The sequence below is a fragment of the Lathyrus oleraceus genome, chromosome 6 (assembly GCF_024323335.1).
Source record: "Lathyrus oleraceus cultivar Zhongwan6 chromosome 6, CAAS_Psat_ZW6_1.0, whole genome shotgun sequence".
NCBI classification, from domain to species: Eukaryota; Viridiplantae; Streptophyta; class Magnoliopsida; order Fabales; family Fabaceae; genus Lathyrus; species Lathyrus oleraceus.
This window is the reverse complement of record NC_066584.1, coordinates 237,558,272-237,575,874: the sequence shown is the minus strand read 5'-3', so window position 1 is coordinate 237,575,874 and position 17,603 is coordinate 237,558,272. Positions and strand designations below refer to the sequence as shown.

The 17,603-nt window shown below is 36.5% G+C and overlaps 1 protein-coding gene across 1 annotated transcript; it reads left to right on the top strand.

Moving 5' to 3' along the window:
- LOC127094942 (uncharacterized) lies at window positions 1-17,298 on the top strand. Its single transcript, XM_051033700.1, has 3 exons — window positions 1-679; window positions 755-1,659; window positions 17,203-17,298. Exons 1-3 carry the CDS (start codon window positions 1-3, stop codon window positions 17,296-17,298), a joined length of 1,680 nt encoding a protein of 559 aa, XP_050889657.1.
- Window positions 17,299-17,603: the final 305 nt, after the last annotated feature.

Genomic DNA, 17,603 nt, shown 5'->3' with positions numbered 1-17,603 from the left:
ATGGGTCCCAATGTGAAGGACAATCCAATGCCAAGTCATGGTCCTTCATCAGTGAACAATATAGAAGTTTGTCTCAATGAACAACGTGTTACGAAGATAGAGGAGATTCGGCGGTCTGTGGTTGAAATTCATTCTGTTTTATGTGCTCATGGTCTATTCCAACATGACCACCAGATCTGTGGTACATGTTCAGTCAATTCAAGAGGTTGTAGGAAGATTCAAGATGATTTGCAAGGCGTCCTTGATCAGGGTTTGATTCAGATTTCTAGACAAGTGAGTTCTCCAGAATCACAAGAACAAGAGGTGAATGTCATCATTCCTTGCTTCAACATTCTAGAGAAAGTAGAGATAGCTTATCATCCGAGGGAGCCAGTGGTGATTTGCCCTCCGGGCCCAATGCCTTACACTTCAGATAAAGCGGTCCCCTACCGCTATGCAGCAACTATTATTGAGAACGGTAAAGAGGTCGAGATTAAAACCTTAGCCTCAGTTACCAATATCACAGCAAATAGCCGAATGACGCGCAGTGGCCGCGTGTTCGCTCCGCCGGTTATCCCAAGTAGAAATGTTGAGAAAGATCCAGTAGTCGTGGTACCAGTGACAAGAGAAGCAGAAGGGCAAACAAGCAATTCAACCCTTGACAAAGAAACAGATGAACTACTCAGAATTATCAAGCTCAGTGACTACTAAGTGGTAGATCAGTTGCTACAGACACCGTCAAAAATCTCGATCCTGTCCTTATTATTGAACTCAGCTGTCCACAGAGAAGCACTACTGAAGGTGCTTGATCAAGCCTTTGTAGAACAGGATATAACAGCAGAGCAGTTCAACAATGTTGTAGGCAGCATCACTTCGTGCAATGGCTTAGGCTTTTGTGATGAAGAACTGCCAGAAGAAGGAAAGAATCACAACTTCGCTCTCCATATCTCAGCCAATTGTCAAGGGGATTCTTTGTCTAATATCCTAATTGACACCGGTTCATCTCTGAATGTCATGCCCAAGTCTACCTTGTTGAAGCTAAAGTACAAAGGGGGGCAAATGCGGTACAATGGAATTATTGTGAAAGCGTTCGATGGATCAAGAAAAACAATCATTGGAGAAGTTTATTTGCCTATTGGTATTGGACCACACGTATTCCAGATCACTTTCCAGGTTATGGACATAGTGCTAGCTTATAGCTGTCTGCTCGGACGCCCATGGATTCATGAGGCGGGTGCCATTACATCCACGTTACACCAAAAGTTAAAGTTTGTCAAGAATGGGCAAATAGTAACGGTTAATGGGGAGCAGGCTATGCTGATTAGCCACCTTTCATCGTTTAGTGTGATAGAAGTAGACGAGACGGCTGTTCAAACTCCATTTCAGGCCCTGACCATCGATGATTACAAGAAAAGTGAAGGTTCAATCGCGTCATTCAAAGACGCCCAGCAGATTGTCAAGACAGGTCCTACAGAAATGTGGGGCAAGGTGATAGAGTTGCCAGAAAATGTTAACCATGCAGGATTAGGCTTTGTTGATGGAAAACAAGTGCAGACTTCAGTGGTGCGACCTTTCAAAGATATCTTTCACAGCGGTGGGTTTATCAACATGGTAGCAGTTGAGGAGGATACTTTTGAGGGAAAGACAGAAGACGAAGGCCCCAGATTTGTGACACCAGGAGTAGTTATGAAGAACTGGACCGCAGTTGACATCCCACATTGTGTCCACATATCAAAGTAATTAAGCTTTTCAGTTTTCAAAAATCTTCCGCTTTAGCCCAAAGCGCGAAGCATTAATTTTGTAAAATGGGCACTTTTGTCAAAAACGTACTATCCATGAAAAAGATCTTTTGTGTTCCTATACACTTGTGTCCTTTTATCTTTTCAGCTTTTTCGGAAAATGGTAACAAAAAAAAAACCTTAAAAAGAACACATTTTTGCATGTCATGGTCAGTCCTCTAAAAACAGTTGTTTGTACAGGTTACTTAAACCCGTTGAACACAATGACATCATGCCCTCTCCCAACTTTGAACATTCTGTATTCGAAGCTGAAGAGGAAGAGTGGGATGAGATTCCAGAAGAGGTCGCCCGCCAGCTTGAAGATGAAGAAGACACTATTCAGCCATACAAGGAGCCTTTGGAAACAGTCAACTTGGGTTCGGAAGAAAATGTGAAAGAAGTCAAAATTGGAGCATTGTTATCCCCACAGGTCAAGGAGCAATTGATCAGCCTGTTGAAAGAGTATGTAGATGTGTTTGCTTGGTCTTATCAAGATATGCCTGGTCTCGACACTGACATCGTAGAGCACAAGCTACCTTTGAAGCCAGAATGTCCACCGGTCAAACAGAAATTAAGAAGAACACATCCAGATATGCCCGTCAAAATTAAAGAAGAAGTTCTGAAGCAAATAGATGCTGGTTTTCTTGCCACTTCAGTGTATCCAGAGTGGATAGCAAATATTGTGCCAGTTCCTAAGAAGGACGGGAAGGTACGAATGTGTGTCGACTATCGTGACTTAAATAGAGCAAGCCCAAAGGATGATTTCCCCCTGCCTCACATTGACATGTTGGTAGACAATACAACAAAGTTTGACATATTCTCCTTCATGGATGGATTCTCCGGGTATAACCAGATCAAAATGGCTCCCGAAGACATGGAAAAAACTACCTTCATAACACCATGGGAAACATTCTGTTATCAAGTAATGTCGTTTGGGTTGAAGAACGCAGGTGCTACTTACCAGCGAGCCATGACAACGCTCTTTCACGACATGATGCACAAAGAGATTGAGGTTTATGTGGATGACATGATCGCGAAGTCTCGTTCAGAAGAAGGTAACTTAGTAGATCTATTGAAGCTGTTTCAACGATTGAGGAAGTTCCGTCTTCGCCTCAATCCGAACAAATGCACATTTGGCGTCAGGTCAGGTAAACTCTTGGGCTTCATTGTCAGCCAAAAAGGCATTGAAGTTGATCCAGATAAAGTAAAAGCTATCCAAGAGATGCCCGCACCAAAAACAGAAAGGCAAGTGAGAGGTTTTCTAGGACGATTGAATTACATATCCCGGTTTATTTCTCACATGACTGCCACTTGTGAACCTATCTTCAAATTGCTGAGAAAGAGTCAGAATTGTGTTTGGACAGAGGATTGTCAGAAAGCATTTGACAGTATCAAAGAGTACCTCATGGAGCCTCCTATCTTGTTGCCACCTGTTGCTGGAAGACCGTTGGTTATGTATTTGACAGTGCTTGAGAATTCTATGGGGTTGTATTCTGGGTCAACAAGACGAAACTGGAAAGAAAGAGCATGCCATTTACTACTTAAGCAAGAAATTTACTGACTGTGAATCACGATACTCCTTACTCGAGAAGACATGTTGTGCATTGGCTTGGGCTGCTAAGAGATTGAGGCAGTATATGTTAAGTCACACCACTTGGTTGATATCCAAAATGGATCCAATCAAGTACATTTTTGAGAAGCCTGCACTCACTGGTAAGATTGCCAGATGGCAGATGCTGTTATCAGAATACGACATTGAGTATCATACCCAGAAAGCTATCAAGAGCAGTGTGTTGGCTGAGTACCTTGCTCACCAACCCGTTGAAGATCACGATGATAATGAGGATGAGTTTCCTGATGAAGATGTCATGTTCCTAAAATCCAGAGATTGTAAAGAGCCACTTCCTGAAGAAGGACCTGAACCAGATTCTCAATGGGGTTTAGTATTTGATGGAGCTTCCAACGTTTATGGACATGGAGTAGGTGCAGTCATTATCACTCCAGAAGGTTCTCATATTCCTTTCACGGCAAGAATTTGCTTTGAATGTACAAACAACATTGCTGAATATGAAGCCTGTATCATGGGTCTTGAAGAAGCCATTGACCTCCGCATCAAAAATCTTACTGTTTATGGTGACTCAGCGTTAGTTATCAATCAGATCAAAGGAGAATGGGAAACACGCCACCCTGGCTTGATCCCATACAAAGACTATGCAAGAAGATTGTTGACTTTCTTCGCCAAGGTTGAATTGCATCACATTCCTCGGGATGAGAATCATATGGCGGATGCTCTAGCTACGTTGTCTTCAATGTATCAAGTGGGTTTTCCAAACGAAGTACCCAGAATTATGATCAAGCGACTTGATAGACCAGCACATGTGTTTACAGCTGAGGCCAGTTTTGATGATAAACCATGGTACCACGATATCAAGCATTTCCTTCAGACTCAGGAGTATCCTCTTGGAGCAACAGAAAAGATAAAAAGACTTTGAGAAGATTGTCAGGCAGTTTCTTCCTTAATCAGAATGTGCTCTATAAGAGGAATTATGACATGGTCTTACTCAGATGTGTTGACAAAAAGGAAGCAGAAATGTTGATGAAAGAAGTTCACGAAGGGTCCTTTGGTACTCATGCAAATGGCCACTCTATGTCAAGAAAGATGTTGAGAGCTGGTTACTACTGGTTGACCATGGAATCAGATTGCTGCAAATTTGCAAAGAAGTGTCACAAATGTCAGATCTACGCTGATAAGGTTCATGTACCACCAACCTTTTTGAATGTGATTTCTGCTCCCTGGCCATTCTCAATGTGGGGCATTGACATGATCGGTATGATTGAACCCAAAGCTTCCAACGGACACCGTTTCATTCTCGTGGCAATTGATTACTTCACCAAATGGGTGGAAGCAGCTTCGTATGCAAAGGTGACAAAGCAAGTGGTGGTCAGATTCATCAAAAATAATCTCATTTGCCGATACGACATTCCAAACAAGATCATCACTGACAATGGCTCCAATCTGAACAACAAAATGATGGATGAATTATGTGAAAGTTTCAGGATCGAGCATCACAACTCTTCTCCTTACCGTCCCAAGATGAATGGGGCAGTTGAAGCTGCAAATAAGAATATCAAGAAGATCATTTAAAAGATGGTTGTTACCTACAAAGATTGGCATGAAATGCTGCCTTTTGCATTACACGGATATAGAACATCAGTCCGTACTTCAACTGGGGCAACCCCATTTTCACTTGTATACGGTATGGAAGATGTGTTACCGATAGAGGTTGAAATTCCATCAATGAGGATACTAATGGAAACTCAGTTGTCAGAGGCTGAATGGTGTCAAAGCAGATACGATCAGTTAAATTTGATTGAAGAAAAAAGAATGACTGCCTTGTGCCATGGACAGTTATATCAAAAGAGAATGAAGCAGGCATTTGATAGGAAGGTTAAGCCGAGAGAATTCAAAGAGGGTGACCTTGTGCTCAAGAAGATGATACTATTTCACAATGATTCTAGGGGCAAGTGGACTCCTAACTATGAAGGACCCTATGTTGTCAAGAAAGCCTTCTCAGGCGGTGCTTTAATTCTTACAAACATGGATGGTGAAGAGTTTCCACGTCCCGTGAATACAGATGCAGTCAAGAAATACTTCGCCTAAAAAATGAAAAGAACAGCTCGCTAAGTTGAAAACCCGAAAGGGCGGCTTAGGCAAAAATGAGCGTCTCGGTGGACTGAAAACCTGAAAGGGCGGTCCAAGCAGAAATTAGAGACATAAAAAAACAAAGAGAATATTATCCCGGTAGATTGAAAACCCGAAAGGGCAATCTAGGCAAAAGTTAGGGATTTCAGGCAAGTAACTGCATAACAGAGATAAGATCATTGAAGTATCAGAATATTTTCAACAGTTCTCCAACTTTCTCAAGGTTGCAATACAGGTCAAAAGTGGAAGAGAGAATGATGTCATTGTTGTTCAACGTACCCTTTTTCCACGAAATTACCATTTTCCAATTTGTAAAGATCTATGGAATCACGCTGTTGGCTGATTACCATCCTATCAAATCAATTTGAGCCTTTCTATATTTCTTGGCACTCTTAATTTTCATTTCAATTTACGAAAGTTCTTTTACTTTGACAGATATGTTTTGAAACAAAAGTTTTGAATTAAAAACAGTTTTTGAAAAATATAAAGATTATTTATTTTGATTTGTGGACATCAATAAAAGGATTGAGACATGTGGTCCCAGTAATTCTGAAATCATGTGATTCCAACTAGACATGTTCATATTACTATCCTTATATGTATATGATGAAAAAATCTCCACAGGTGTCTTGGCAGTAATATTTCTCCAGCAGAGGTTGTGATTCTGGATATCCCCAGCTATGCTTCCTAGTTTTCCTCAAGAGATCATGCAAGAAATATTTCAAGAAGTTTATTCCCTTCACTTGGGGCATGAAGACTCCCCAGTTAATTGATCATGAAGACTCCCCAGTTTAATTGATCATGAAGACTCCCCGGTTAATTGATCATGAAGACTTTGATCCAGGTTTTAAGTTACAGATTTGGCCTATGGGATTACTACAGGTATTTCCTCAGTAATTTATTTAAGCGGGATCAGCAATGTCCCCAGCAGAGGATGAGAAGGAAGATTTAATTTCCCTGAGCAGGAGTAATACAGAGGTCTCCATCCCTCAGCGAGTGAAGAAAGTTGATATTCAGAAACTACAGGGAATCTCCTGTTGTTCTCTGTCCATTCAATAGAAGGATATGTCTCCTCCTCAGTAATGTTTTGTAGTAAAAGAAGAGTGTGTTATGCATTTTAAGCAAATTAAAGAATTGCAGGATTTCTCCTAAATTCTCATTTATATTCAAAGGTCAGACATCACTGTTCCCCGGCAGAGTCTCCTAGAGGAAAGATCTCGTAACCAGATATCAGACACCATAATCCCCTGCAGAGTCTTCAGATATAGAAAGTCTCCATGATAATTAAAGCAAAAAAATCAAGGATAGATTTCCCCTATATTCTTATTCCCTGGAAAGATGCCACCTATCCCCAGCGGACTTTATCCCCAGCAGAGTCTTCCAGAAGAATAATCCCTTCTGCATTATCAGCAAATTCAAGAATTGCAGGACTTCTCTTACAATATCATCTTATTTCCAGAGGATAACACCCTGTATCCCCAGCGGAGTCCTCAGAAAGGTCCAATCCTCATATACCTCACAAATTCAAGAACCACAGGGAATCTCCTGCATTTTTGAAGTAGAAGGCATCTCCATTCTTCTACGGAATCCTCAGCAGAGACAGACTTTTAAAGAAACCTGGATATGGTGCTCTTGTACCAATTCCCCAGCAAGTCTTTGTACTACTCCCCAGCGAGTCTCAGTGCAAATCTCCAGCAAGTCCTTATGCAGCTGTTAACATTTTTAGTTATTCCTAGTTTTGTCTGTCCATCATGCATTCATTACTAAATATTCATGCATATCTATGACATATCATGCTTGCATTCATATGCACCTTGTTTCCTTGTTTATATTGTGGGTTGAGTCAATCTCTCCATATAGAGTATCCTTATAAGCAGCAAAATACGTTTTATTGGTCATGTTCCCCACAGAGATCTATGCCTCGTGGAAGATGGTTGTTTCAGTTGTAAATCCTGATGAGTTCATTCCTCTTCAGTTGAAGTCTTGTTTGACCGTTTCATTCTAGTTCTATCCTAGTTTGAACCTCGTGTCTCCAGATAAAGCTCAGAAATTGCCAGTAAAAGAAGGCAACAATATAGTCTTTGTGACTCTCATTCAGTAAAACAGACATGACAGATATTGTGTCCAAGTCCTTTATACCTTCATCTTTGAGTTGGTACCCATTACAAACTTGAGTTACCTACATCCATGAGTGGTAACCTTTGTTATCCCTCGGATAAATTAATTACTATCTCCATCTATGAGTTGATAACATCCTCACAGAAAGTTCCATGGTTCTACCTGCAACTTTGAGCTGGTAGTGTGCTTTCGTCTTTGAGTTTAGCACAGATTCCTTTTGATTCCACCTTCGTCTTTGAGTTGGTGAAGTACCTGCAACTTTGAGCTGGTAATATGCATTCATCTTTGAGTTAGCAAGATTTCTTTTGATTCCACCTTCGTCTTTGAGTTGGTGAAGTACCGTCATCTATGAGCTGGTAGTGTGCATTCATCTTTGAGCTTGCACAGGTTTCTTTTGATTCCATCTTCGTCTTTGAGTTGATGGGATGCCTTCATCTATGAGTTAGGTACACTTTATCCTGTTACCTTCATCTTTGAGCTGGTAACATGCTTTCGTCTTTGAGTCAGCATAATTTTCTTATGTTTCCATCTCCGTCTTTGAGTTGATGGAGTACCTTCATCTATGATTTAGGTACATAGTGAGCCCTCATCTATGAGCTGGTAGTATGCATTCATCTTTGAGTTCGCACATTTTCCTATGATTCCATCTTCGTCTTTGAGTTGATGGAGTACCTTCATCTATGAGTAGGGTATGTTTGATCCTTGTTGAACTGATAGTGTGCTTTCATCTTTGAGTCTGCACAGATAACTTCTAATTCCATCTTCGTCTTTGAGTGGATGGAGTACCTTCATCTATGAGTTAGGTACATTTTGTCCTTCCACCGTCATCTTTGAGTCGGTAATGATAAACATCTCCAGGAGAATATGTTCTAAATTCTTTTAAACACCTTTGTCAATGAATCGGTGGTTGCCTTCAACTTTGAGTCGGCATTTCTCTGTCTACCTCATCAATGAGTTGGTAGTGCGCATTCAACTGTAAGTCTGCACAATGATCCTTAGATCTGATTCTTCATCTACACCATCATCAATGAGTTGGAATTTGATTTCCCTAGCAGTGTTATTATCAATCTTTTGAAGCTTGCCTTCAACTTTGAGTTGGCATGTCCTGTTTACCTCATCAATGAGTGGGTAGTGAGCTGTCAACCATGAGTTAACGCAGTTCGATTCTTATTATGCCCTTGTTATACCTTCATCCTTGAGTTGGTATTCATCTTTTCTGTTATCTCCATCTTTGAGTTGGTAATGTACTGTCACATCAGTACTCTTGTTATATTGATCTTTTCCCACTTTCATCTATGAGATAGTGATGTATCGTCAACATTGAGTCGATATCTCTTTTCCTCCTATTTTCCATCTATGAATAGGTAGTGAATCTTCCCCAGCTGAGTATTCTCAGTGTTTACCTTCATGCATTGAGTCGGTGTATGTCCTTCCCCAGTAGAGTTTGCACTCTTGTGTCTCTGTGTCTGTCTGTCTTTTGCATCATGCATACATGCATTTGCGGTCAAATTTTGTGGCGTTTGTCATATTTAATTACCTTACGCCATTCGATAGCCTCCGGCTATCTGGCCTAAGTTAATTAAATAGGGGCATCTGTCGCACCCCAAAATTTGACTTTGGCTTTGTTGACCACATCTTGATTAATCTCGTTGTCTCGTATTCATCTCAATTTCTTAAACTTCGCGTGACAACTGGTTTGATTAGGTTTTGTGTGTTTTCGTTGCTTACCGTGTTGTATTTCGTTGTTTTAGCAAAACCTGGCCGATATCGTTGCCTCGTATTTATCTCGCTTATCTCTGTTGTGCGTGGCATCGCTTCGATTAGGTTTTGTGCGTTTTTATCTATTTAATTGTTTGTTTGTCGGTATTTTGACTGTATTTCGATTATATTAGAGTTTTCGCATTGTCCGATTATTTGTGATTGTGTTTGTCAGCGTTTTCGTGATGTCGTGTTGATTTTATTATTGCCTAGGATTGTTTATTTAATTACGTGTTGTGCCGTGTGATTTAATCGAGTCTGTTTGAGTCGTGTTGTTGATTTTACTGGTTTACCGGTTTACTGGTTTATTGGTTTTATCAATTTGTATGTTTTGCTATGCAAATTGTCATCGTTTTTATCGCGTTCGTGTCGCTCGATTTTATCGTATTTTAATCGTGTGCCGTTCAATATTATTTGTGCTTAATATTAATTGTGTTTAGTTGTTAATTAGTTTATTTAATTAGGATTAATATTATATTAGTATTATTATTATTATTATTATTATTTATATATATAAATTATATTATTAATTTATGTTAGATATTTTTTTTAGGTTTCTTATTGTTTAAGTAATCTAAATATATATTATTAATTTATGTTAGATATTTTTTAGGTTTCTTATTGTTTAAGTAATCTAAATATATATTATTAATTTATGTTAGATATTTTTTAGGTTTCTTATTGTTTAAGTAATCTAAATATATATTAATTTATGTTAGATATTTTTTAGGTTTCTTATTGTTTAAGTAATCTAAATATATATTATTATTTATGTTAGATATTTTTTAGGTTTCTTACTGTTTAAGTAATCTAAATATATATATATAATATATATATATATATATATATATATATATATATATATATATATTATATATATATATATATATATAATATATATATATAGATGTGGTTAGTAAGAAAAAGAAAAAAAGAAAAAAAAGAAAAAAGGTGGATCAGTAAGGAAAAAACGTATGGTGAGAGAAACAGAGAATTGAAAAAAAATATTTTTCCAAAAGCATTACCGTATTTCACTTGTTCTTCATTTTCGGTAACCCAAAATCGTCCCGATTATTCACCGAAACACAAAACCGATTTCATATCTTTGAAGTTCGTTGAGTCCAGGTCACAAATATCCAAGGTTTGTTTCATTCCGGCGTCGTTTCACCGATCAAAAGCGACGTTGAAGTCAGGTACTCACGAAGGCAGCCAACACTGCGTCGGTGACGGTTTCCAGCTTTCGGTCGATCATTTGGACGATCAGAAGTTCATCCTCTTCACACAAGGTAATATTCTTCACTTATCTCTGAAATCGGCAAAGTTCCGGCTTGCCGACATGTGTTTTAATATATTATTTATCTAAATATATATATATATATATATATATATATATATATATATATATATATGACAAAATAATTATATATATATATATATATATATATTATATATATATATATATATATATATATATATTTTTTGTCTATTATATATCTAAATAAATATATATATATATATATATATATATATATATATATATATATATATATATATATATATATTACTTTTGTTTACTAAATATTGTTTATCTTTTATTATTATTTTGCATATATGTTTTATTTAAATGTTAGTTAAATTAATTATTTGTTTAAATGTTTATTTTAATTAAAATTATTTATATCAAATGTTTATTTTGTCTAAAGTAAATGTTTATATTGTTTTTTTATATTTTTTTATGTTGTTACTAACCGTTTCGTTTCAGTTTCAGCTCGATTAACTCCACTAACTATTCGTAATACTAACTATTCATAGCTAACTGTGTTGTAATAATTTACTTTCTCGCATTTTTTATTTTCTGTGTTGTGTGTTTAATCGTATTGTTCACATTTTATGTTAAAAATCGAAAAATCCAAAAAAGAGAAACCCGATGCGATTCCAACGGTCGCCGTTTAAGAAACCCTTTTCACACACTCACAAGCTTACTCTTGGGCTTCCTTATAATGAGCCCATTTATGTATTGTTTCGGGGTTTAGGCTCATTCAAATCTTTTGCCAGCTTAGGCTTTTCAGTTTAAAAACATTTTCAAAAGGACGTGTCAGTCTCGAAGCCTCCCGCCTAGGTCGAGCAAGAGATGGCAAGACACGCCAATCTAAAATCAACAAAACAGACTTTCCCCTTTTCTTTTGGGAGAACTACGTGGATTCTGATTTCTCCATTGCGCCTTGGAGATACGTAGGCATGAAGTCTACGACTTTATCGAGTCCAAAAACAATAAAATCAAGTTCTTTTCTCATCTCCCCAATCAAACGATCAAAGCGAAAAAAGTAAAGCATTCACATAAACATAAGCAAAAAGGTTCCTGTGGAGTACCGCAGATGTAGAGGATGCTAATACCTTCCCTTTGCATAACCAACCACCGAACCCGCAACTCTAAAGGGATTTATCGTTATTTTTCCCTTCCTCTTTTTGGATAAAATAAAAGACGGTGGCGACTCTTGCATTTAAAATATTTTTCAAACGGGTTAAGTTCAATCAATACTTAATCTCGTGAAAAATCCCGCCGCGACAGGTATCCCTCCTTCAACTAATGGATTTTGGCTCTTTGGGCCCACCAAATCTCCTCTTGGTGCAAAACAATGTCAATCTCATCTTGCAGGTTCTGAATAATGGTCATGTTTTAGTTGTTATTGTTATTATTTTGAGCTTGATGGATATGTTTATTCAAAAGGTCAAGCTTTCTTTGAACATGACCAAAAGTCTTTTTCCCCTAAGAACAAAGGTTATAGAGGATATTCTGGATATTCCTTAAGGCTTAAGTTGTTGTGATTCCAACTGGTCTGAATGATTCCATCAATCTTTGGATTATCCATCCACATATTTTCAAATCTTTTAGGTTTGGTAAATTTTAGTAGTTGAGGTATTGTGCTCTAGAGGCAGTTTATAGGTCATCATAATAGGGTTATGATCAGAACAAATTTTAGGCAAGTGGTCATTAGTGTAGCGGGGGTAGAGATTAATCCAACTAGGAGTGGCAAGGAACATGTCCAGTTTTGTTGTTATGTAGTTGTCACTAAACTGATTATTATTCCACGTTTCCATGTTGTTTTAATAACCTAGATTATGAAGGCAACAATTAGTAAAACTCATTTACTTTCAAAGCAAGATTGTGATCAATGGGGTTTCCCCCTTATTTTATCATTAGATTTAGGAATTAAATCGAGGTCTCCGAAAACAAGCCAAGAAGGCATAACTTATCTTTGGCCCAAATTATTGATTAAATTTCAAGTAAGCAATTTTTGATTGCTCTTAGAGTTATGATTATCCAAAATATAAAAGTAAATGAAATTTTTATTGGAACAAGAATTTGAAGATTTACATTTTTGCCCCAAAACAAGGCTACACCCCCTTATTTCCCACCCTGGCTAGTCTCACAATGAACATAGTAATAATTGGTTAAGGGAGCAAATTTCAAAATTCTGGTGAAAGCTTTTCCATTATTACAAATCTTACTTTCATATAAAAATAAAATGTTAGGAGAGAAAGAGATTATCATGTATGTCGCGGCTGGAAAATCACAGAATCGTCATCATCCTTTATTTGTTCCCAAGGAATAGAGAAATAGTGATAAAACCTAAGGTTAAGGGTGAGAGACTAGGCTCTGAAATCGGTTAAGCAAAGGGAATGTATCAGGCACCCCTTACTTCCACTGTACTTAATGGGATCCTCCTCTACTTCTAGGGTTGTTATGTTTTCTATGAGATGCTTGCTCATATTAATTATCAATTGCTTAATTATTTATTTATAAGGGATTAAGTTATTATTAAGAAAAATGCTTATTAAAAATAAGGACAAAGAAAATGTTTTTAGTTATTGTACTCGCTAGAGTGCTACGACTTTATGCCTAAGTACCCTCATGTTTGATGAAGGATCAGAGCATCGTAGTTCTTTCAAAAAATATTTGTTTGTTTTATTGATTTTAGATCTTAAAAAGTTCTCCACGCATCGGGGTGGAGAGATATTTGATTTGAAAAATGTCTCGATACACAAGGGCAGAAGACTTATAGTTTGAATGTGTGGAGTTGATTTTAATTGACTTGTTAATTACAAAATGTTATAGTTAATTTAATTTAGAAAAAATAGAAAATTAAACAAAGTTATGTTTTTAACATTTTTTTGCTTAATTATTTAACCTTAATTATTGAGTAATCTAATTAGCTTAATTAAACCTAACTTTTATCTTAATATTAGTCATAACATTAATCATAAAAATTATCATAATAAAAAAACCTAATTAGATTTTAGATTTTAGATTATATTTTTTGTATTTTTGATTTTTTTTGTTAATAAGATAAGATAAAAACTTTAATTGATTTTTTTTATTATGTTTTTTAATCAACCTAATTAACATAAGTATTAATAATAATCCTATATTAATCAATAATTAACCTAATAATAATAGTATTTATTAAGAAAACAAAAATAAAGAAAATAAATAAATAAAAACGCAGGGGGTGCATATTTAGTTATACTAGCAATGGGTCTCTAATTGGGAGGTGTTATTAGTAAGGGGAAATGGCTCATTAAGCTGCTAGAAGCCAGCGCATATGAGGGTTCACAGAGGGAGAGAGTCAACGATTGACTCACTCTGAACCTCTTGATCCAGATCATATGGCTCTGATAGGATGAGATTGTGGCCTTTGTTTGAATTACTAGTCAAAGTACACGAGACAGACGACTATGATGTGAAGTCAACTTTGGCTTAGGATAGACATATGTATATGGAGATGGGTCAGAGTCAACTAATCGCGTGGCCATCAAGGAGCCACGTGTTGGTGAGGTAGGCGTTGAGGGAAGGGGTATAAGACCCCAATCCCTTCAGAAATGGATCATTTGTGATCCTTGTTTCTCTATCTTCTCTTTACCTCCCTTCCCCGATCAAACTCGACCGCCCTTCTTACCACCATAAACCACCGTGAAAACCCTAGCTCTGGTTGAACTTCAACTGGAGTTTATTCTATTTCTAGAAAACCCCGACCCAACCTTCAACTTCTGGGTTCCTAGATGAACCATAAATTCAAACCCTAAGAACCCTAACTTGGGTTCAACATGAACCCTAACTCAAAACCCAGAAACAATGAACCATAGGGTTCCCTAGATGAATCCTAGGAACCCTAACCCTAACTCGAGCCTAGAAATACCCTAAACCTACCTAGATCAACCTCAAACCTTGGCCGGTCCATATATCGACCCCCTCTGAACCCCAATCAAACCTTAAATTTCCCAAAATCAAATAAAATTCTCAATTAAACAATTACCGATCCTAAACCTTAACCCATTTCTGTTACCCTAAACCTCAAATAAAACAAGCAATTAACACAATAATTAAACTTTTAGCAACATAAAGACATCAAAAATAATACAATTCAGCATATATTCAAGGTTAAGCAAGAGAATACCACAAATTGATCCTGCAGTGACCAACTAAGTTGCGTCCCTCTCCTTATCCTCTAGCATATGTTTCTACTTTCTCTACTTTCTTCTGATCTTCTTCTCTTTCTTTTGCAGATTCCGGGTGGGGCTATGCTCTTTAGCAGCTTAGGGTTTCAATGTGAAACCCTAAGTGTTCAAAGGTTATAGCTTTGGTGTAGGGTAATGTGGGAATCATTGTTGCTTTAGTTCTCTAGGTTTTTATTAAGTTTTTTATGTCTCCTGTTTGGATTTAGACTTAGGTTTTTATAGTGATTATTAGGGTTTCTATAATTTAATTAGATGGATTATTTTAAGAAATTTTACATCTGATTTAATTATGTTGTAAATTGATTATTTTAGGAGTTAGGGTTTTTGGATTTGATGGATGTAATTGGTCCAATTCCTTTGTAAATTCAAATTATTCAATGTATATCTGTGAGATAGAAAAAATAAAGATTTGATTTGAACATCCAAATTGACGTTTTCGATCTAATTTCCCTTCTGATTATGCGTGCTTTAGTGTTTGTGGACTTAGGCTTGAATTTTGACTTAACTTGATCCTCAACACCAAAAAATAATAAATATAATATGTGATCATAAAACTAATTAAATGATAATAACCTAATTAATATTTTATTTAAACACCTAATCAGTTACAATCTAAATATGATAATATAACTTAATAATATTATGCTCGGTTGATAATACAATATCTTAATAATATTAATTAAATAATGATTTTAATGATTAATTAAGTAAAAGATCAAATATCAATTAAATCCTAATGGCCTAAATAAAAAATTATATCAATTAAATCTTGATAATATAACTAATCTTAAAAATCATTTTCTAACAAATCATTACTAAATAAATTTTGTAATCCTAATTTCCTAATGATAAAGTTAAACTAAGAATTATATATTCTAAATGATGTTTTTTTTAAAGGTCCAATAATAGTAACTATAGTCTAGACTAAGATTAAACTCCTAAGGGTGGATAAAAAAGTCAACATGGCCCCCTTTGAATTTTTAGGTCATTGGGGTTGACTAGATGACTTGTAAGGAGCTCCGGACATGTTAGTGATCTAAACTCTAGGTTAGAAGAAAAGTGAATAGAATGGTGGTCAAAATTTAGGATACGACAATGTATATTATGGCTCTGACTCTACGGGGATTTCCCAATCCCCTACAGTTCCACGAGATTATTTTCATGCTTCGTTGGCTTCCTCGTCGTCAAGGTTAGCCATTAATTTTGTTGATGCTTGTTGGATTGAATTTGCTGGCTATTCCAGTTCCGCACTTCGACTTTTTTTTGGATGTGTTGGTTGTTGTGTTTCACTTTTTGTGTTCTTTATCAAGATCTGAGGGGTTCGCCTTCATAGGAGAATCCTTCCGGTCTTTAACCTTCAATCTCTTACGTTGGTTCAGCATTTCCTTCAGAATAAGGTTGTATTGCTTCATATTGGTTTTCATGTTTGGGTTGCTACTAAATTTTCAGTCAATATATTGAAGGACTCTTCTGCCCGGGTGATTAGCTCGGAGCTAGGGGCCCAACGGGTTAACCATTGTATTCCTTAGGTTGGTTCCTGCAATGTTCCTCATTGTGGCTCATTATACCACAACGAAAGTAGAACATGGGTAGGTTTCGTACCAAAAATCAATACAATTGACTTTGTTCAGTGTATTGCCTATATACATGCATGGTTTCATGGGTTTTGAAACGCTGGTTTTGATTTTGACGTTTATAATAGTAGATATATCTGGTATTTTGAATATATCAGCTTCACACACTTCTCCCAATTTTTCACTTAGCTTTAGTCCCATTTGAGGAGTCTTACCATTGATGGGGAGCCCCAATAGTTGGACCCAAATTTTTTTGTGGAGAATTTAATAATCCTCATAGATTTGACTCCATCCCATTCTTGGAGAATTAACCAGGATTTTTTTAATATCCAGGGACTGCCCTTCAAAGTACGTTTTTGATCCTCTTTTATGTCCATGGTAATCTTGTAGACTGTAGGTTCCAATTCGGCCACCATTATATATTTGGGGATTGCACAATATATTGTTTGAGTCCTAATTTAATAAATTTCATGTGGATGGATTTTCCGTTATGATCTTTCTTAATATGCTTATTTCTTCTATGCCTTGGGGGTTCTGAATTTCAGCTTCATCTTAGACAAAGAAGTCTAAAGATTATTTTGTATCTTGAATCTCTAGTTTTTATAGCCTAGTTATTTTGATTCTTTTTGGGTTCTAAAATTTGAAGGTATTATGGTATGATGATATTTGTGACATTTTATGATTTGATGATATTTGTGACATTGTACACTTTCTAGTAAAAAGGGTTAATGTTTGATCCTGTATGCTCATTATCTTTGTTACTTTTCATTTGCAGGTAAAAGGTAGGATATTGGGAATCTTTCATCTTTTCCAAAATCAAGAACTAGGAGAAAAGATAAGAAATGAGAAAGAAGGAATGGAGAAGACATAGGGAGTAAACCACAGGAAACACGGGGAAAATCGACAACACTCACAGGGATCTTAGTGTTGAAGGGAAATTCAGTATTTTAGAACTTCGGCTACGTGGCACTATTATTTGTGTATATATAGTACTATAGATGTCAATAGTTGTATCCACTGAGTATTGTAGTACAATGTGTGTGCAACCATTTTGTTGTAACCGTTTTAGTAGAGTAGTGGAAGTTTGTTATTATATCTTCTCTCTCTTCTTCCATCTTCATCTTTTTCACCTTGTGCACCAACAATTGGTATCTAAAGCTTAGTGTGTGGATATGA